This window comes from Muntiacus reevesi, chromosome 6 (assembly GCF_963930625.1).
Source record: "Muntiacus reevesi chromosome 6, mMunRee1.1, whole genome shotgun sequence".
Lineage (NCBI taxonomy): Eukaryota > Metazoa > Chordata > Mammalia > Artiodactyla > Cervidae > Muntiacus > Muntiacus reevesi.
In genome coordinates, this window is record NC_089254.1 from 43,568,720 (window position 1) to 43,591,888 (window position 23,169).

Genomic DNA, 23,169 nt, shown 5'->3' on the forward strand with positions numbered 1-23,169 from the left:
AGGCCAGCCTTGTGAAGCACAGGGGCTCAGAGTTTGTCCCATATGGCAGATCTGCAATTGACTTAACGTCCCTCAGTCTGTACCACAGCAACTGCAAATCAGAGGACAGGAACAGGATAATAACAACATGCCAGCACTCACCACTTTTACTCAACATAGTTTTGGGAGTTCTAGCCACAGCAACCAGGGAAGAAAACCCAAATGATAGAGTCATCATAGGCTTTCCATGTGTTGTCACAGATCAGTCTCTTCAAGTTTCAACCACTAAATACCATAGCCATCTCCTGCTTTGGCCTCTCCAGGGCCACCACTTTCACTCCCTCTGATCCCTCATGCAGGCCACATTCACCTAAGGTGCTGACATCTTTGAAATGCTAAAGTTTAGCTATGGGGTAAATTCCCCATATTCCAAAGGTGTTAAGGCTCTGTCCCTGGACTTAGAAAAGTGCTCCTCATCTTACTTTTGAGTGACCATTAAAGAGGACCAAAACCAAACTTTTGGTGCCACAAATTATTCAGAGTATTTAGTAATCATCCACCCTCACCCCTAACCCTTACCCTAACTTCCTACATCAACACTGCCTCCCCAGAACTGGGCAAAATATGATATGAATGGCCATATCCACAGCACCCATCCAAGGCCATGAGCCATGGCAGTCCCTCATGCACAAATGAATCATACCATGTGGTCCCACTAACTGATCACAGCTATGGGCCAGGGATGGACATTGGGGCCAATGGCAGCCATCTAGAAAGAGGTCAGCCAACTGGCAGATTGGAGAGAAGCTCTGATCAACAGGACACTATATACTAGATAGTGACTAACCAGATCATTCCTTGGGGAGTTTGAACCCAGCTACATGGTAACTTGATGACTGCAGAGGTAGAGAGGTGACACGGTACCCCCGTAGCAGAGCCCTGGAGTAGAGAAAATCACAGGAGGCAAGGTGGTTTGTGTTTTGTCCTATATGCCATTCCAATCCTGGTAAAGAGCAGTCCTTTTTCCCATCTTCTTTATCCATTCATCTATTGATGGACATATATACAGTGGAATATTACTCAGCCATGAAAAAGATTGATTTAATGCCTTTTGCAGCAACACTGATGGACCTAGAGATTATCATACCAAATGCAGTAGGTCAGAGAAAGGCAAATATATGATGTCATTTATATGTGGAATCTGAAAAAGTGATACAAAAGAACTTATTTATAAAACAAATAGGCTCACAGAAAACAAACTTCTGGTTATCAAAGGGGAAAGGTGGGAGAGAGGGATAAATTAGGAGTTTTGGATTAACACATAGCCCACAATTATTTATAAAATAGATGAACAAGGACCTACTTTTTAACACAGGAACTATATTCAATATCTTATAATAATAGAATTTGAAAAAGCATGTATGTGTGTATATATATGTATTTGAATCACTGCTATATACGTGAAATTTTATAGACCAACTAGACTTTAATTTTATAAAAAGATTATAATGACACCCTATGTTTTACATCAGATACCACACTATACACATACACAGAATAATGCCCCCCAAAGATGTCTACACACTAGTCCCTGTAACCTCTGAATATGTTAGGTCACATGGAAATAGGAAATTAAGTTTGCTAATCAGATGATGTTGTAATGGGGAGATTATCCTAGATTATCTGGGTGACTCCAATCTAATCACATGAATTCTTAAAAGTGGATGGAGAAGAGGCAATAGAGTTAGATGATACATGAAAAGGACTTCTCTTGCCATTGCTGACCTTGAAGAGGACTAAGGGGCCAGGAGCCAAGAAGAGCCAGCAGTCTCTAGAAGCAAGAAAAGGCACGGAAATGGATTGTTGCCTATAGCCTCTAGAAAGGAATGCAGCCCTCCAAACAACTAAAACAGCCCACTGAGATGCAAATAAGAATGCTGATGTACAGAATTATAAAATATTTGTATTAAGTCACTAAGCTCATGGTTTGTTAACAATAGTCGTAGAAAAACTAATGCACATTGCAAATGAGGAAATGTTTCATCTAAATCGTGTTTGATTATAGAAACAAACCCTCAATTTGTCCCAAGTGATGTGTTGACTTCTCTTTGAAGAATACAAATGGTACCTTGAAGAGGGAGAGCAGGCCGGGCTGTAAGGTGGAGAATGTGTGTTCATCTTCTTCTTATTCCTTAGTTCAGTTCAGTTGTTCAGTTGTGTCTGACTCTCTGTGACCCCATGGACTGCAGCATGCCAGGCTTCCCTGTCTTTCACCAACTCCCAGAGCTTGCTCAAACTCATGTCCATTGAGTCGGTGATGCCATCCAACCATCTCATCCTCTATCATCCCCTTCTCCTCCTGCCTTTAGTCTTTCCCAGCATCAGGGTCTTTTTCCAGTGAGTAAGTTTTTTGCATCACATGACCAAAGTATTGGCCTAGAGCTGGGCTTAAGTTAAGATCAGGACCAGGACCCAAGCCCAGATCCTGTTTGCTCTGGACTGTTCTGTTTCAGTAATTTTAAGCTCTTCCCCTGGTCATTTATTTATCTCTAACAAAAACTGATTTAGCCCCTACTCTGTCTGGACAAATAGAAAACTGGTATTTTGGATTAAGATATTGGTTTTATTAAAAAATGAAAGAAGAACAAAGAAATTCTTTAGTGAAACATCTTGAAACAAGTCTACCATCCTATCACTTTATGAAATGTTTCTAACTAACAGATTTTATCAGTAATTCATGTGGCCGTCATCTCAAAATTCAAAATACTTTAGATCATCACAGTCCTGTAATTCTATCAGCATGACCCAGTCTTCGTTATGAGAGTGGCAAATGAATCACAATAGATTTTTTAACCCTCAAGCAGGAACCTGGGGTGGTGGTTAAAAGGTGAAACTATTGAACCCTGAGAGGAGGAATGATCCCCAAGGGCAGAGAGCAAAAGGCCAAGCTACCCGCTGAGGTTCCAGACTTCCACACAGCCCTGCCTCAAGCCATTCTGGCACCTGAGTTCAAAGCAAAGCCACCTTCTGGCAAGTTAAGATTGGGTTACACTTTGTTTTAGTCAAGGGAAGGTATTGTTCTGATTCAAGCATTGTTCTTCAAATATCACAATGGTCAAGGTTTTATCTACAAACTTCTGGCTTTCAGAATTTGAAGTTGCAAGATGTGTGAAAATCTTTTGACAGAACATTTAACATGCTGACTTATTTTACCCTCTCTTGACCAGTTTTTCTCCTATTCTTTTTTTGATACCTACTGCCAATTCCAATTCGGTTTCTCTGGGGACAGTTTCTTGTTCTAAATCATAGGCATTCTTCATAAACATATAAATAACTGGAAGATTTTACCATAGATTGGCTAAAGCCTGACATATCTCACAGTATTTCCCCAAGTCTAATAAATTGTTTCAAAGACAGAGCAAAAGAATGGAAGTCTTTAAAAGACTTTTTTTTTTCTTCAAGGAAAATCTAATGGGGAAAGGGAACAAGAAATAAAGAACCAAAAAAAAGGAACTCAAACAATTTACCATAGTTGTCTTTTTCTTTAGCACTTTTTTGTTTTAGATGTAATAAAACATCCCTCAGAATCCACATTATCTTAAGCATCCAAGGGGCAAGGAGATGGAAGAGAGGAAGTGACACTAAGGAGAAACAGAATAGACATCAGGAATAGTCAGTTTGAAAATCTTGTTATCCAGATTCAGAGCCCCATTCTGCTGTTATGCCTTTTTCAACTTCGTGAAAAAATATTCAGTGCCTAGACTGTATTGTGTCTGTCCTGAGTGATGTTACAAGCCCTTTCTGCAAAGAGAGTGACAGCACTCTATAGGTATATGACTGCTCTTAAGCTGTATACGCACCAGGAGTGAAGCAGAGGGAGATTTCTATAGATCAATATGGATATTAATATCGATATAGATATAAAAAAGGAAAGGAGAGTAAAGAGGTGGGGGAGAAAGAAAGGGGAAGAGAATGAAAGAAATATCTGCTGAACTGTGAAGAAAACATAATCTGGGAGCCTATTAATAACATGTATCTGATGCTTCCTTGAAAGTAAGAGCCTTCCTTACGAAGGATGGTTAGGAAAGCACCCATCTTGCTCAAGCTTGGTTCCACTGCTTAACATCTTTAGTATGTAGTATTTTTTCCACATGTTTTCTTTGAACAATTGATTTTTGCCAGTTGAAGTTTCTAAAGTATTCAAATGTTATTTCAGGAGAATAAAATAAAAAGTAGTCAAGCTGTATATTGGTACCAATGTCTGTTTCAGGAAAGTGTATACAAATAGGCACATGGTTTCCAGGGAGTCTAGGAGGCTTGGGAGAGCTCCTCCTCACTGACAAGGAATTCAGTTGCTCCTAAATTTACCCCTTTTACTGAGAAATAAAGTGTTGCTAACCGGATTGACACAAGATTCCTGACTTTGTCTCCAGCCAATGCCAACTTTTCCCAAGTTAGGGCAGAGAGTGAGGGTGCTACATTGATCCACTCAGGAATCACTTCTACAAATGCAGTTATTTCCCATCATGTGTGTATGTATGGAGCATCAGGTGAATACAAATGTATTCCTAAATATGAGTGATATAAGGTAAATAGCAGATAACCACTCAATCATCTAGACTAGGGCTCCCTGTTTTACAAATAAAGTAGCTTAGCATAAAGAGCCACTTGGAAAAGTGCTGGCAAGATAATCATTGGTCTCTGCTTTGGGTGTTATCATGGCTGAAGCAGATTTTACTGGGAGAACGGTGATTGGTGTATGGTTCATACGGTTGTGGAGAAAGATGATATTTTCCTCTATTAAGATCCTGTGTCAGAAATGCAATATAGATTTTAGCACTTGAAAATGTTGCCTGAGTCAAGAGCTCTCCTGCAATTTTTCAGACAAGTTTGTGACCTGCCAGCCTGTTTGGTATCCTGTTGATTGAAATGTTCATTAAAACAATGTATCTGTTGACACCCAGGGAGTTACTTTAAAAGAAACAAAACTTCACAGAAACTTAAATAGAACTGGGTTGATTCATGTCTTTATTTGTAACTGAAGCAGAAATTTGTATATGTAGCCATATATAAATGAATAAGATACATATATTCTTAGTTATGTATACACATAAATGCATATATACTCTTGAATATATGCCTTTTAAGAACACATAAAATGTTTGGCTAACACGAAGCCAACTTAAAATATCAAGCCAAAAACTAACTCAAAATATCAAGCCAAAAACTCACTCAAAATATCAAGCCAAAACAAACAAAAAAAGGATGCATTTTTTGTGAAATGTGTATAAAACCAAAATATACCTATATTTATTTATAATTAATCTCATCAATTCCCATTTCACACATTTAGAATTTATAAATTCTATATAAAAGGTAAAATTCTGATTAGGTATAATACTGGTGTAAACAAAAAAAATTCATATAAAAGCTAGCAGTTTCTAATCATTTTAGTAGTTCTTGTACTCAAAAACTAAATGTCTAATTATAAAAAATAAGCACTGCCAAGATTCTGTAAGTGTTCTCATTTTAAGAAAAAACAATATTCTGAATTAATTTGGGGACTGCCTTTGTAGATCGGTGGTAAAGACTCTGTGCTTCCACTGCAGGGGGTATAGGTTCCATCTGTGGTCAGGAAACTAAGATCCCATATGCCCTGCTGCGTGGCTGAAAAAAAAGAACAAAACTGAAATCTTAAACTCTAAGATAAAGTAATTTCATGTGCATCATTATTGTTGATAAGTAAAAGGTATGATAGGGTATGTGGTGTTAAAAGCATAGATTCCAAAGTTAGACTGCTGCTGCTGCTAAATTGCTTTAGTCGTGTCCGACTCTGTGCGACCCCATAGATGGCAGCCCACCAGGCTCCTCTGCCCCTGGGATTCTCCAGGCAAGAATTCTGGAGTGGGTTGCCATTTCCTTCTCCAATGCATGCATGCTAAGTTGCTTCAGTCGTGTCTGACTCTGTGCGACCCTATGGACAGCAGCCCACCAGGCTCCTCTGTCCACGGGATTCTCTAGGCAAGAATACTGGACTACCTGAGTTCAAATCCTGTTCCACCACTTGAGGGCTTTGTATGACCTTGAGCAAGCTATTTGGAATTTCTGTGCTTCAGCTTCCTTTTTTCCTATATGTAAAAAACAAAGTAATGTTGGGGTTGGTGGAGAAGCAATGAATGACAACCCTCTGTTTCTGCTCTGCAAAGGACTGAACGTTTATGCCTCCCTAAGACTCATAGGTTGAAACCCTAATCCCAGTGTGATGGTATTAGCAGGTGTGGCCTTTGGAAGGTAATTAGGTTCTGAGGGTGGAGCCCCCATGACTCACTTGTAGAAGAGGCCACAGAGCTTGCTAGCTCCCTTTCTGCCATGTGTGAGGGAGGACCCAAAGAGAAGTCAGCTCTCTGCAACTCAGGAGAAGGTGCCAACCAAGCCCACCATGGTGGTGCTCTGATCTCAGACTTCCAGCCTCCAGAACTATGGGACACTCTGAAGCTCTGAACCAACTGAGAGAAAGGAGAGCTAGCAGATGAAGGCCAAATATGCCCTTTATGTGAGAAAGAAGAAATGATGATGACTGAAGAAATGACTCTGAGTCTCTGAGCCAAAAGGACTCCCTAATTTGCAACCCCAGAATCAAGTATAGTCATCTTCCTACTCCTGGGCAGCACTGGTAAATCAAGTTCACCCTGTATAAAATGTACAGCACAGAGGACTGGAATATATGCTGCATCAGGGCAAACTGCTCCTAAGGTAAGTAGGAGAAAGGCCTGGGCTGGTACAGCCAGTAATTTTCCAGGTGTTCTGGGGAATTCACTTCATCTCCATGGGAAGGAAAAATGAGATAAGGAGCCAAGGGTATTTAAGGAAAAATCCCTCTTTCTGGAAATTAGAGAAGACAGTAAGTAATGCTCTTGTGTTTGTCTTAGCTTTATTTGAGAATTAGATGATGTATGTGCAATGTACCCCACTAATGATGTTCATATAATAAATGTTAGCTATTATGATGATGCATACTGTTATTAACTATGTCATAGTAAGATTTCACAGTCTGACTGGATCCAAGATAGACATCAGAAACCATCTGCTGGCATTCTAGAGATCAGAACTGCATTGTATTTTTAAGTTCTACATTCCGATTTATATTATATCTGGTTAGTAACCCTCAAATTTTGAGCAAAGTAGCAAGCTACATTGTACTTAGTTACATGTTTTTCCTCTTGTCTGGTATCCTATTCCAGAAAAGCAGTTTCTCCACCCCTTAGCTGCCAGTGCAGGTGTGGGTGGACTCCTGATTCTCCCCTTTCTGATTCCACCCCATGGGGTAGGTTCTACAGGTGATTGAGCACAAGGTACAGGTGAATGTATGGCTCCCTTTACTGGGACAATTAGGGCTGAGCACGTGCTTAGAGAAGCTCCTGTCTTCATCACACACAACTTTCTAATGCTCTTCTTTTGAGAGCCGATTGTTTATTTACATTTTCTCTTTCTCCCCTTCCTAAGGAATGTTGTATCTTTTTGTGTTACGACCCAAAGTTAAATGCCATAAAATTATAGTAGGTTTAAAATCAGACCTGATCAGGAGAAAATTTTGTTTTCTCCACTGGACTCTAAACCACAATATTTCATGTCCTGGATTGTCTAGCAGCTCAGTTCTCCAGAGATAAAGTGAAGTATAAATACAGTACCTTTTCCAGATGTATAAATACTGTAGTTCATACAGCAGTTCAGTTCTGTTCTGTTGGCCATGTGCTAATGAAGAAACTGTAGGAATGATTTGCCTCTCCTTTAGCAGGTGTGTAGAGTAACAGTCCTCGTGTGAAAGTCCCCCCTCCATAGCCTGGCAGCTCTGCTGGCATCAGTTTCTTCAATTACTGTATGCCTCAATAATTGATAGAGTTAAGCGAGTGCAGATTCGTTTTTTTTGCTGCGTTCCCCTTGAGTGCTTCAGCAACATGAGGCAATTTATCATGCTTTCTGTGCACCAGTGCATAGACTTTTAAAAGAATGAATTAGACTTTCCCTTCCTGTCCAAAAAATAAGCGATTCTCAGGTTTGCAGTGTTGAAAGTCCTGATTGGATAGTTGGCCCAGCAATATCAGCAGGCCAAAGTAACCCAAATCATAGACCCCTCTATTGCTTTTTCCCTCTTGCTTCATTTCCCTTCAGAGAAAGACCCAATTAAAAACATTTGTGGATTTTTCTGAGGCTGTTTCTTTCACAGAGGTTACATTCAGCTCTTTGGCAAAGAAAAATGCCAGAGCAATTAGTGGCTCTAGGGAACCACTAGTTGTTTATGTACTATTTCAGAAGGACCCATTGTGGGCAGCAGTAGCCTCTACACAGAGGTTCCTTTTAGAATGTGAATGCTTCCTCACTATTTGGAGTATGCTTAAAATTGAAATCAACAGTCCTGCCTTCACAAAGATGCCTTGATTGTATATTCCAGATTAGAAGATGTCATGGCGGCATTCAGTAAGGACACGGGTTTCTTTTCATCATTCTTCTCTGCTCACCTCCAGCTTTCGAGCTCTTGTGTCTCTTTTAACATTCAAGAATATTCTGTGATACACTTCTGGAAAACCTGCTGCCGAAATGAAGGAATATATAACAGCAAGTAACTTGGTCATTTCCTAGGTGACATCCTAATAGGAAACCCGTTTTTTGGATAACAGCCCAGCTGGAACTAGTTCTCCACTATCCCTCCCAGTGAGGAAATAGCATGTCCAAATTAATCAAATATTCTGGTTCCATGTATATGCTAATGTTTAGTGTAATGATGGTGCTGCATCATACAACATGACCAGTTTGTAAAGAATTAGAAATAATTCATTATAGAACCAAGAGGAATGTTATTTAATCTTTCGTTTATTGAGACATTAGCCTAGGATCTTGTAAGTACTTCATAGTCAAGATTACAAATAGCTGTTAGTTTCCAGAAGCTCTACAGATTGTGCATGTTGGTAAGGTTCTGGTTAATAAAATGCCAGGAAGCAGAATTTATAATAGCATCAATGCACCAATGCAGAATGTGAGACCCATACCTTTCTAAAGAAACCAACAGAGCCTACACTATCTTGATGGTGTAAAGTAATCTTTAATACACTGTAATTTGGGGAAGATTTCAAAAGTATTTCAAAAATAAAACAGCCAAATTGGGGAAGTTCAGATAGGATGAGAAGAAAATGTGTATTTAATAATACATAATCGGAAGATATAATTTGCTATGCAGTGGCCATTTGAAGAAGAAGCACAGCTTGAAAAAGATAGGATTTATTTCTTTAAAAATTGGATTTTAATCACAGACTTCACTTACAGAGTTTTAGAAGCTTTTAAATGCAGTTGAAATTCATGTTTTATTATCTTTCTATATAACCATTCAGATTTTCAAACCAGACGAGGCTTTTAAAAGATCAGACCTTTCACTTTAAGAGAGAGCCAACAAGAAAAGATTGGAGAATTCAGTACAAATTCTAGTGCCCCATGGCCTGAAGGACACACCTGTGGGGTGGGTTGGGGGGACCTAAGCCTTTCCCCTGACCCTGGGAGGCCAGAACCCAACCTTATCAGCCCAGGTTTTATCTTAAGATTTCTCTGAAGAGCCAACTCGCTTAAACTATATAGAAAATGAAAATTGCATTTCAAAAATTGTATTTTTGTTACTTTCAGGAGAATAGCAATTGTATAAAATGAAGCACAACAGTATGTTGTATAGTCTCTGTTTTCCCAGGTTCTTCACTTAAAATTTGATTAAGACAATCATATACTTTGAAGATGGGGAATAATGAATTGCCACTCATATTCTCCTGTGGTTTTAGCTTCAGAGTGTGAATTCTATCTTTGCTCTTTTTATCTCAGTGTGATAGTCAGAGTTTCCAGAAATGGAAACTTTTGAGATAGTCTACCTTCAGTGCAGAAAGACCTTGAGAAAAGATGTCTTTGTTGATGTCAGCATTCCACAAACATCCTATTCTAGCGAAATTGACCTATAATATCCAATACCCTGCCTGAGCCTGGGTCACTTGGTGATGTGTGTTAAATTTGGCTAAAACTACAAGTTACCATTCTCCAAGTGATTCCCATTCACTAAATTTTTTAATTTTCCTCTTTTTCTTATAAGAAAGTAATTTTCTCATTAATAAAAATTGTTAAAAAAGCATTTAGGATATATTAAAAGATATTCCAAGTAATGTAGCTTCCTTGGAGGTGTTTTTCTGAGGTATAGTTTGTATTTTAAAACCTGGGTCTTTGCAAATAAAATGAATTTTCACTCATGGAAACCACATATTTTTAAAATACAAAAATGATTACTACTAGAAGTGCCCTGGAGAGCATGTTGGTACCAAATGCTAGAAACTACAGAAGGAATGGAAGATCATTAGCTTCACTTTTTTCTAAACTCCCAAGCACTTGTACTCTGTTGTCTAGTTATAACAAAATTGTTTCTGTTAAATGTCACTGAAATATGAATCCATATTTAACTAGATTTGTGACTTTTGGTAGTTGTGATATTGACTTTTATAAACTGTATTTTAGAGTATACTGTCTAGGTCCTATAATTTGATTATTTCTTTATTCACTTTCCCATTCAAAAGCATTTTAATGCCAATCTGTACAAGGCACTGATTTAGGTGCTATAAATATGACTTAACCCAGGAGTCTTTCCTTAGAAAGTTTATAGTCTGTAATTGAGACAATGCTTGTAAATAAATAACTATAGAACATGTTTTAAAAAACAAGATGTTTAAGATCAGTACAGTCAACAGCTATGTGAGTTCAGAGAAGGGCAACAGTGTAAGCCAAGAAGAATTTGAGATGGTTTATTTTGTGAAGAATGTTGCTTTTGACTGAATGTTAAATATTTGAGTGAAATTTTGAGGACTGACAGAAAACAGAAAAATTCTGTAAAACAATTATCCTTCAATAGAAAATAAGTTAATTAAAAAAAATTTGAGTGAAATTGCTAAGTCATTTGTTATTCAGTCGCTCAGTTGTGTCCGACTCTGCAACCCTATGGACTGCAGCCCTCCAGGCATCCCTGTCTTTCACTAGCTCCCAGAGTTTGCTCAGACTCTTGTCCATTGAGTTGATGATATCATCCAACCATCTCATGATAGTTTTATTTTTAGTTTTTTTAAGAAATCTCCATACTGTCCTCCATAGTGGCTGTATCACTTTACATTCCCACCAACAGTGTAAGAGCATTCTCTTTTCTCCACACCCTCTCTAGTATTTATTGTCTGTAAATATATTTTTGATGATGGCCATTCTGATCAGTGTGAGGTGGTACCTCATTGTAGGTTCTTTTTTAGTACTTATTTAATTTGACTGCACCAGGTCTTAGTTGTGACATGTGGGATCTAGATCCCTGACCAGGAATGGAACCTGGGCCCCTTGCATTGGGAGTGTGAAACCCCAGCCACTGGACCATCAGAGAAGTTCCCTCACTGAGTTTTGATTTGCATTTCTCTAATGATTAGGAGTTGGTGATGGACAGGGAGGCCTGGAGTGCTGCGATTCATGGGGTCGCAAAGAGTCGGACACGACTGAGCGATTGAACTGAACTGAATGATTAGTGGTGTTGAACATCTTTTCATTTGCCTTTTTGCCATCTGTCTGTCCTCTTTGGAGAAAAGTCTATTTAAGTCTTCTACCCGTTTTTTTAATTGTTTTTTTGATATTGAGCTGCATGAGCTATTTGTGTGTTAACACATATATGTGGAACCTAGAAGAATGGTACAGGTGAACCTATTTGCAAAGCAGGAGAAAAAAGAGACACAGAGGACAAGCATATGGACACCAGGGGGAAGGGGAGTGGGATGGGTTGGGAGGCTGGGGTTGACATGTGTACACTACTGTGTATGCAGCAGGTGGCTGTGAGGGCCTACTATAGGGTACAGGGTGGGGAGGAGAAGGTGCAGGATGTTTGTGGGACATAAAGAAGTTAACCTTAAAAATGCTTTCCAGTATACATTAGGTGTGGGTTTCCCTGGTGCTCAGACAATACGGAATCCGCCTGCAATGCAGGAGACCTGGGTTTGATCCCTGGGTGGGGAAGATCCCCTGGAGGAGGCGTGGCAACCCACTCCAGTATTCTTGCCTGGAGAATCCCCGTGGACAGAAAGCCTGGCGGGCCGCAGTCCGTAGGGTCGCAAAGAGTCAGACACGACTGAGCGACTAAGCACAGCACATACATTAGGTGCAGACAAGTACTGTTGGATTCCCCTTGTGCAGGTTACCCAGAGTAGTTAAATACTTAGGTCAGACAGCACACTGACAGATGCCAGGGGGTTAGGCACAGAGTTTCGTCTAAGGAAGGTGAAAAATACAGGAGAGGGATGATGGTGAGAGTTGCACAACAATGTGAATGTACTTAGTGGCACTGAACTGTACAGTTAACAGTGGTTAAAGTAGTATGTTTTATATTATATGACTTTACCACAATAAAAAAATAAGGGTAGAATATTTAAGGATAGTAGTGGCAAATATTCTAGGCAGAGGAGAAAACAGAGATCCCAAAACTTGGTGCATAGACAGGCAATCATGCATATTACAACCCACATGAAGTGGAGCATATAAAGGGGAGGAGGACTGGAAACATAAGTAGGGGCTGATCCGTGGAGCCTTGAATACCTGGCTGAGTGTTTAAGTGTTCTTCAGCACCAGTGGGAACCAGCATGACATTTTGAGTATGAGCAGTAATGTCTGATCTGAAATAGAGTGAAGGCAAAGAGAAGGCAGAGGGAAGTTAGGGTTCCCTTTGAGAGAGAACAAAGACTTAAAGTAGGCACGTGTATATAGAGATACTGCAGGGATAGATAAGGCAAGCATGTTAACATTTGGGATGTGGGCAAAGAGAAAAGAGCAACCAAGTGTGTCCTGAAGTTTTGAACTGTCATTCTGTAAAATCAAAAGGAACGCTAAAGCAGAGTTCTCCCAGGCTGTCTTCCTGATTGTCGCCCCCCTTGGTATCTGTCTTCTCCAGACCTGCCTTGTAGACCTGTGCTTCTGTTAAGAAGTAAGAAAGTAGTTGTCTACTTCCGGCTTGTTCAGTAAGTAGCAGTGAGGCAAGAGCTATATGCAGCTTCCTCTTGCCAGCCTCAGGGATTGTTTATCTCTGACAATCACAGAACTCTTAACTTGGTTGTGCCGTCATAGTTTTCTTATTTACGTGCCCTGCAAATGGATAACCTGCAAGGATGCCTCAACATGATCACTTTCTCCAGCCCCATCACTAATCTCCTGGTAGCTTCTCAAACACACCAAGCCTCTCTTCAACCTCAGGGCCTTTGCACATGCTGTTGCCATTTCCCATGTCTAGTGCTTTGCTTGTTTGGGGCTTTAGTTTAAATGTCATTCCCTCAAGAGGCATTATCTGTTTACCTTCTCTGAAGAAGGTTCCACTCTCTGTTCTCTACACCCTTTGTTTCTTTCCTACCTATTACTTATTACAACTTAAAATTACTTTATTTGGGTGCTTATTCATTTTCTTTTGTCCTCTTTCCCTGACAAAACATAAAGTCTATGGTAGCATAAGCCATGTCTCTCTTCTTGATCCCTGTATCCCTAGCACCAAGAACTATGTCTGGTACTCCTTCAGAGACGCTCAGGAAGTGGTTGTTGAATTAATGAGTGAATTAATTAATGGATGAACCACCTATTCAGAATATAACCTAACACTGTCACTGCTTACCCCAAAATAATTTGATTAAATGTAAGGAGAGTAGCAGTGATAGCCTTCAAATAAATATATTCTATTAAAAAGTATTTGTTTATTTCACATGGTGGTTTTTGAGAAGTAGAACAAGTACTAAGCATTCTCCTTAAATTCCTGAATTTACATATTAAATAAAAGCTCTGCAGTGCCATACTGTGTTGCCATGATTTTCAACCTTTTTAAAAATGAAATAGAACAGAGAACAGAATAGAAAATAATCAGAGTGCATTGCATGCAGTAAGTATAGTTTCAAGAAACTTCGTAGTGTGTGTGTGTGTGTGTGTGTGTGTGTGTGTTTGTTGGTCACAATATGAAACTATTTTTTTTACTGTGACTCAGAGTCAATATATGCTCTTGTATCTCCATGTTATCCCACACCTAATCCCTTATCTGACTGCTGTCATAGCTCTTGAAAGCCAGAATTGAATTGTCATCTTGCAGTGTTAGGATTGCTTGTGGGCCTATTTGCAGTGGAAGCCTTCTCACAAATGCATGCCAAAATTCGACTTTTTTTTTTGGGGGGGGTGTTTCTTATTGATCAACCTACCTCGATCTCTCTCTTAATGTTCTGTCCTACTGTAAAGAGTGTTCCCAGAGCCCCTTTCATTGCAGAGTGACGGGCTGCTTTGTTAACTGGTGGGGAGGGAGAGCCAGTCAGGGTTGGACAGCAGTAAGACATGTTGTTCTTTACATGGAGAATTTGGACAAGGATTTGACACACAGTGGCAGTATTTGCTAAAGTGAAATTTATGTTAAGTCTTTTTCTCTCTTTTTCCTCTTTCTAAGCTGCTTGCCTTGTGCTTGGCTGTATGATTTTCCCTGATGGCTGGGATTCAGATGAAGTAAAACGGATGTGTGGAGAAAAGACAGACAAGTACACTCTTGGGGCTTGTTCAGTCCGCTGGGCCTACATCCTGGCTATCATTGGGATTTTGGACGCCCTCATCCTCTCATTTCTGGCATTCGTGCTCGGTAACCGACAGGACAGCTTGATGGCAGAAGAACTGAAGGCAGAAAACAAAGGTAAGGCTGCTTTGGGGAACTCTGACCCCACAGCCCAAAACACGGCCTTCTCCATCCTTTCGCATCTGGTAGCATCCCCTCTTGGTCTGATTTGCTGCTTTTTAAAAAAAAACTAAAGTATAGTTGATTTACGATGTTATTTTAATTTCTGCTGTACCGCAAAGTGATTCAGTGAGACAATGTATCTACATTCTTTTACATGTCCCTTTCCACTATGGTTTATTATAAAATACTGAATATAGTTCCCTGTGCTATACAGTAGGACCTTGATGTTTATCCACTGTTCATGTTTTTAAAAATCTATTTTATTGAAATATAGTTGATTTATAACGTTAATTTCTACTGTACATCAAGGTGTACATTCTTTTTCATATTCTTTTCCAGTATGGTTTATCACAGGATATTGAATGTAATTCCCACTGCTATACAATACAACCTTAGGGTTTACCAAGGAGGTGGAGGGTTAGGGAAAGGATGATTTGGGAGTTTGGGACAAGCAGATGCTGCATCTTTTCATGGTGTCTAGTTTAGACTTCCTCAAGCATAATTTAAGACATTTACACAATTAAAATAGTGTATTTTTGTGTTTCCCTTTCTGAGGCTCTCTGAGTCCATTATATTTCAATGCTTTTTCAGTTTCTTTTTCCTTCCCTCTCTGAGTTCATGGTTATGATACAATATGTATGTATAGAGAGAGAGAGAGAGAGGAGAGCATTCTCTACTTCGCTAAACAGTAAGTGAAATAAATGCCTGGGGAATCTTTGAGAATCATCTATAAGCATCTTTACTCAGCTACTCACTATATTTGAATTTAGACTCAATCTCTCCAAAAGAGGTAGAGATACCCCAAATAGTTACAGTAAGTTATTTCAGTAATTGCTTAATTAGCTGAATTTTAAATGTGTTATCTGGGTAATCAAAGTCCTCAAATTTCTTTTCAAAAAGAAAATGCCTTCTGAAACATACACACACAACACACAAACTAGGATAGAAAATAGAACATTGACTAATGAATGATATATGAATATTATAGTATCCCAGTAAGAGGTAGCAAGTCATTATTCAAGATGAATCTTTTAATTTTCTTTCCAGATTTCTAAACCAATTTCTTGGGATAGAATTTTACTGTCTCTGTTTTGTTAAAGCCTTAGTTTCCTTAAATTGTTTTATCTTTATATTCTCTTTAATACTTTGGAGCCACCTTCAATTAAGTGGCGCAGCCTTCTAGCTTTTTTCCCTAATTAAGAACTAAATCCATCCTTGAATTATGAAATTCAGTTTATTTCGAGTAGTGTCTATTTCAAAACTCTTTACTGCCTCAAATATAAGCATACGTTAGCACCTACATGAATGTCACATGTAATGATGGTGTAGTAAGCTTTATGTTTAGAGCATTACTCTTTATGCTTGTAAACCATGAAATATAAAGAAATAAATAGAGAAGTCTAGGAGAGTAGCAGTCACCCATGAGCCCTTTATCTCCCTCATTTATAGACAGAAAACATAATGGTTTACTCAGTTCTATCAGAAGTATTCTAAACACAAAAATAATCCTTTCATAAGGGAGTAGTGCTAAACTTCCTAAAAACACAACTACTTCCCTCTCAAAGTTGCCTATTCTACATAAAAAGGACCATGTGAAGATGGTAATTACACTTACAAAGCATGTTGCAGATTTAAAGTGCTTTCACATGTACTCATTAATTTGGTGCCCTTGGCTATTGTCTTTGGGACTTGTTGTATGTACATGGGTCTTTGTCCTGTTAAATTCACTTCACATTTCATGGTAAAGATAGCTTAATATTAGAATAACTTTCCCTAGAGAATGAATTAAAAAAAATACTACTTTGTTCTGCAAATGCTTGTTTCTGACCACCACCCAGAATGCTATTTATTCACTGTACAAATCAAAGTTACATTAAGAACCTTTAACTTTCCAGGTACTCTTTGACCACATATAACAAGAAGAAAAAAATTAGCAAAACCAGGAAAGTTTTCACTTGACTACTGAGAATTCTCACTCATAATCTCATATTATGAGAATCTGACAATTCTCCTGAATTCATACCTCAGGAAGGAACAAGAGGATTATAGAATAATAATAAACAGTTTTTAAGATGAATCTTTCCTTCCAGTTAATTCAATTAAATGTGGATGTCTGATTCCTTCTATCTAGGTCTTTATTAAAGAAAATGTTATTTTCAACTCGATATATTGGAAACACCTTAGTAAAAGCTTTAATGGGAAAGAAGATTAAAAGAAACTAATATAAGGTTTAGGGACTATCTGTATATAATTTTTCGTGTTGATCTTCTGCATTTGGGTGTATCATATAGGGTGTAGACCATAGTTTCTTCCATCTGGTTCTGAAGAACTAAAATCTGTAGCAGTTCATCTAGATCACAAAAGATAGATCTAGTAAAGCAGCAGAGAACATCAGGCCATACTGATAAAATATTTCAATTCTACTGCATTTTTATTTCACAATTGCAATTCCTTTTCCTAGAACTCTGAGAATATGTCAACAGTTTTATTACCCAGGCATTTCTTAAATAATAAGGTCTTTTTAAAGTCAGAGCAGGTCTAAGCCTTGTATAAAATGTAATCACACCTGAATGTTTCTGAGAAATTATAGATTTACAGTTGTACAAGGTAGCCTTTATTGTTATTATTCAAATACTTGTTCAGTGTTGAAACTTGCAAAACCTTAGGTTGTTTGAGAGAAAGCCTATCAGTGGTTTGTATGTATGTTTGTGTATAGGCATAGTTTCACTAACCAGTAGTTTAATTGCTTTGAAGTGCACACAATAACCAAAACCAAATACCTTGATGTTACCTTCTGTTAGATCTCACTTCCCTGAGGATCTATAAAAATAATTTGTAATTATGAAATTGGTTATATATAAATAGGGGCTTGTACAATTTGCATGGCTACGTTATTATAAGTTCTCCCTTATTGAAACTGTTTCTCATGATAAATTTTTTTTCTAATAAAACTAACATTATGTCCTTTGGTAGCTAAGGCCTCCTTTGGGTTCCAAGGCAATGCAGTAAAACAAGAGGCAGATCTAGCTCATGGAATTTTAGGAGATTTTATAAACTACATGATGACTTCTAGTATCATGGAACCAGACAGTACCGTAATTGAAGCTTTGGCTCAGAAAAAGAAAACTTTGTACATTCATGTATAGGTTATATCGCCACACCCACTGTAATACTTTTTACAGTCTTCCAGTTTTATGACCTGCCAATCATCATAACAAACTACACCCTATAGCAAGTAGTGGGACCAATATAGGAAGAATAAACCTGCAACTGTGGCATATGCCCCCCAATGCAAAGAAGTTTGTCCTGAAAGCCCTTATCATTTTTCTTCATTTGTTTTTTATAATTAATATAAGAACGTGCTTGCCCTGTGTATCTAGAGAAGCCACCAAATGGGTTCAGTATAATAAGATACTGCTTAGATCTATGAGTGTTTCCCAGCAGCCACCCCAGTGGTCAAAACAAGAATCACTGTTACAGACCATAGCAGAGAAGGGAAGGACACTCAGTTCTGATTGTTGACCTATATGCTCCAGAATCATGAACTAATCTTCTTGAAGGTGCTTTTCAAAGAGAAAAGAGGAGAGGTGCTCAGATGAACACATCCACCTCCGCCTCTTAAGATGGATTTCCAGTGACCTCACCTCGATCCCATTTCCATGTCCCCATACCACACCCCTCACAGCGTTTCATAAGGCCTTTCTTTTCAAAGAATGTAAACATAATTTGAAAGAGCTCAAAGCTGAAGTTTATCATAAATCGTGAAATGGCAAAGTTTGAATGAAGGAGTTGTGATGTTCTTTCACCAAACCAAAAGCAACAGCTTTGATGATGCAAGTGTTATCTTAGAGGGAACTTCTGTAAGAGATAAAGTTAATCATCTGTGGCAGTCAGTCAGACTTCTGAAATATTTTTACATGCCCCACAAAAGCTTCCACTGAAAAACAAAAAAGGAGTGAAAACTTTAAATACCCAGCTCACTGTATACAAGAGTTAGCATATGCAAGAAAACATCGCTGTGTCCCCTGAATCTGGGGGCCAGCCCTGCTGGCTGTGTGCTGTCCCTGGATCTGGGGATAGATGCAGACAGGCAGGTGTTCATCTTGTTTGGGAGTTGGACAGCATGATTTCTAAATGAGCCAACAACACTAGGCATTTAACCTCGTTATGCTGCTTAATTGCATATTTTAACACCACTGAACTGTGAAGTCAATTTAATTATGTAAAATTAAAGTTTCATCCAGATAAAAAGGATTTGAAATGAAAGCTTCATTTTCAATTTCTTTCATTAATTGTGAAAGGATAAATAATTACATTTTCCAGAGCTCCTTTGCCATAAATATCTCTTTCCTTGTCAGACACCACTCATAAAGAGGTCTGTTTCTGCATTTGTGTGTATGGTCTTTGGAACTGCTTATCAGATAATTGGGGCCTCTCAAGCAGTTTTAAAGTCACTCTGTCTTCTAGCACTTCAACTGCAAATGAGAAAACATTATCCATCAAGAGATGACTTCAGCTACCATTTATTAAGTGGTTTAAGCTCTTTTTAATGCTATAATAGGGGGAGTTAACAATAAATTCATTTTACGTAAATAACTAATTGAGAAACACTTCTGAATTTTTTTTAACACTTCAGAATTTTGACTGAAGGTACCATGCCATGCCACGACCTCATTGTGGGCGGCAATGTGGTCTGTGGATAGAACGCTCACTGCCAAGAGCTGGTGTGATGTGACCTGAGGGGCTCTGTGTTCATATCTTAATAGTCCCAGAATTCAGCTTTCTTGTCTGTAAAATGCAGGCTTGCCTACATGACATCTGAGGTTTCTTCCAGCTGTAAAATATTCCAATTCAAGGGACACCTTCAGAGCTGTCCTTTAAGGTTGTCCTTGAATGCTTTTTAGGGATGTGTTAGCAATGCAGGGGTGACTAAGATAAGGGAAAGAAAGTTCAAAAGGAAGGAGGTCGAGGATGCCTCAGTGTTTCTTCCTTAGCCATGTACCTCCCCACAGCCCCACTCATTCATACCATCAAGAGGAGAATGAGTCAGATTTAGAAACTCAGTCCCATGCAGAGGAGACTCCTTGCCCCACTAGATTCCATGTGGATGCCTTGACAGTGAACAGAGCCCCAGATCACAGACCCAAACTCTGTTTCTGGTCCCAACTTTGGCACTTATTAGTCATGTGACTTTGAATAAGTGTCTTAACATCTCAGAGCCTCTGCTTCACTTTCTTTAAAATGAGAACAGTAACACCCATCTCTGCCTCCTCTATAGAGTTGGGAGAATCTGACAAAAACATGAGTATAGAAGCAACTTATAATCAGTCATGTTGATATAGGCTTCGCTTATTGCTAATCATTTCCTCCAAATGACATTTTATTTGATCTTTGGAATAATCCTGTGGGATAGTTACTGTCATCCTAGTTTTACATGTCAGAACCTGAGGCTTGTAAAAGTTAAATATTTTGTGTAAATTTTCACAGCTAGGAAGGAATGGATCCAGGACTCAAACACAAATCATTTTACTCAGAATTTCAAGTTCTATTACACAACATGAAGTAATCAATTCTTAGTGCATGCTGATTCTGTTGCTTTCCACTGACTAGTCAGCCCTGTACAAGTAAGAGTTTAGTCTTATTTTCATTTGGTAACTTTTAGATAACAGTATTCAAACAAAAGCTTAATACACTTAATACACTTGAAAATAGGGAATAGCCTTGGTTTAAAACTCATCCTCTTGCTTGACTCTGTAACTTTATAAAAACCTAGTGAGATAAGATCAGGAAACCTTCAAGTACTTTGAATTAAAGTTTTAACAAGGCCACAGTGAATTGTGTTTCCCAATGGGATTTGTGTTGAATGAAGTCCTTGTGGTCACTAAAGCATCTCAGAGTGTACATTGAAAAAATAGCATATATCCTGACACTTTTTCAGAAGGACTCAAATCAATCTGAGAGTTGAAACAGACCTTAGTGCTCATAGAATGGTTTTATATACTTGCAGCTTCTTGCTCTTTCATAAGCTCATTTCATCCACATTTTCTCCCCCAGCTCTACATGGACCCTGTCATATGAAGACCGCCCCTAGTGTCCTAACTGCCCAATTTCATAGTCAGTTATCAGTCCTTGTATTAACTTGCTCTTGTTGTCGTTTAGTTGCTCAGTTGTGTCAGAAGACACCCAGAATCCTCACCCTTCTCTGTCCCATCACTGCAGCCACCCTGGTGCAGGCCAAGTCTTAGCAGAGCAGAACCAGTGCAATCCTCTTAAAGAAGGGTTGCTGGATCATGCTGTTCCTCAACTCGGGACCCTCCAGTGACTGGATGATGCACTCAGAGTGAAAACTAGAATCCTTTCCCAGGGTGTGCAAGACCAGACAGATCTGCCTCCATCCTGGCCACTCTGACCTCCTCTGAGCTTTTTCTCCTTGTTTCCTCTGCTCCAGACGCACTGACGTTCTTGCTGTTTCTCAGACACTCCAGGGGTGGTCCCATCTCAGGGTCTTTACATTTGCTGTTCCCTCTGCCTGAAATGTTCTTCCTCAAACCCTCAAAGCTCGCTCCCTCATATCTTTCCTGTCTTACCCAAATATAACCCTCTCAGTGGGGTGTTCCCTGGCCAACCTCTCTAAAATGTTTTCTGACACATGTATTTTATCCAGCCCACTGGATATTCTGCTTCTTTTGTTGTTGCTGTTGTTGTTAATTGTCTCCCCAGAAAAGCTCCACAGGGGCAGGGATTTTTCTCTCTTGTTCACTACTGTATCCTCAGTGCCTAGAATAATGCATGGCATTTGTAAGTATACAATAATTATGTATTGAATGACTGAATTAATGAATTCATCTCTAGCTCATGAAATGGTCGTTCCATTGTTACACAGATCTTAACCTTGGAAAGTTTTTATTTCTATTAAGTTGAAACATGCCTCCTTTAATGTTTAAAGTGAAAGTAAAGTGCTAGTCACTCAGTCATGTCAGACTCTTTGCAGCTCCATGGACTGTAGTCCACCAGGCTTCTCTGTCCATGGGATTCTGCAGTCAAGAATACTGAAGTAGTTGCCATTTCCTTCTCCAGGGAATCGTCCTGACCCAGGGATTGAACCCGCATCTCCTGCATTGCAGGCAGATTCTTTACTACCTGAGCCATCAGGGAAGCCCATATCCTTGTGATATTTACTCACAGCTAACCCCTCTTCTACTTCAGACTCCTGATTTATGTGGAAATAGTTACTGTGTCTGTAATGGTTAAAGTTACACATTCACCAGCAGCATGACTCTCCATGTCTTGCTGGGCATCTGCAGGCACCCGTGTAGTCAGTGCTGTCCGCTGTCTTCCCTAGGTGCCAGGGCAGAGTGCAACACTGGGGAGGGGGAGGACGTCCAAAAGTGTGGGAGAAGGAAGAGAACTTTACAGTTGCCCATGGACGTGTTGCTAGAGATCGTCTCCTTCAGCTGACCCTCTATGCCGAGGTAACTTGGACAACATCTAAGATGTTGTCGTGAGACTGACTCTAGTCTATCCAACAAATTCACATTGAGATCATAAATGTACCATGGTGCGCTTGAAGAGGAAGCTCTCCCTTTGATGGGTACCCAACCTGAAATGATGCCCTCAGAGCAAGTGTTTTCCTCTCAGCCCTCCCCGATTAGACTGCCAGTATGAAGTGGTTTAAGAATCCGAGGGCAAAGGCAGGCGGACTTTGAGTGACTGTCACGCAAGCTCAATCTCTAACCACTTTACTCCAATATCCAGAGCAATTTTGACATTTCAGTGATCTTTTCAGTCCCTGAGATCAGGACTGAGAAAGAATCTCTAGGTAAACATCAAAGCAGCTAAAAGAAAGGAAGAAGGAGGGAGTGAAAAATAAAAAAGAAATTGTATACAACGAAAACATGAAATCTAACACTTAGCCCTACCAGTAAATTTTCAACATTCCAGCAAAACTTTAAATGAAGTCCTGTAGTTAGATTAAAAGTTACCTGCTTCTCCCTACCCCTTACTTCCCTGTTTTAACAGTATCATCATGAGAGCTGAAAATTTGAGGAATATCATAACCCCACCTCCCAAGTTTGAGGGGCCACTCAAGTTTATTGATTTTGTTTACTTACTTCTAAGTTACTGATCTGTGGCCAATTATTTTTTAATTTTATTTTATTAAGACTGTGTCCAATTTCAGATCTATGTACTCTAGATTGCATCAGTAGGCGCCTCAGTCTTTGAAATTAATGATCAAATAAATTAATTAATTAAGATCCATTATCTCTTCCTAAATTTGCTGTCTTTTACATGTAATATGGACTCAGTCATTAAAGTAAACTCTATTTCAGGGAAAATCTCTTATTTCTGGTCTTCTCATCTACATATTTAAGTTTCTAGGCCACAAATATACCTCTGAAAATCCC

General features: G+C 39.0%; 1 protein-coding gene across 1 annotated transcript in view; it reads left to right on the top strand.

The window, feature by feature from the left end:
• LHFPL3 (LHFPL tetraspan subfamily member 3) overlaps positions 1–23,169 on the top strand; it is a 561,268-nt gene that overhangs the window by 379,615 nt on the left and 158,484 nt on the right. Inside the window, exon 2 of the mRNA XM_065938455.1 lies at positions 14,483–14,719. Within this exon, the coding sequence (XP_065794527.1) occupies positions 14,483–14,719 (237 nt within the window). The remainder of the gene's footprint in view (positions 1–14,482; positions 14,720–23,169) is intronic.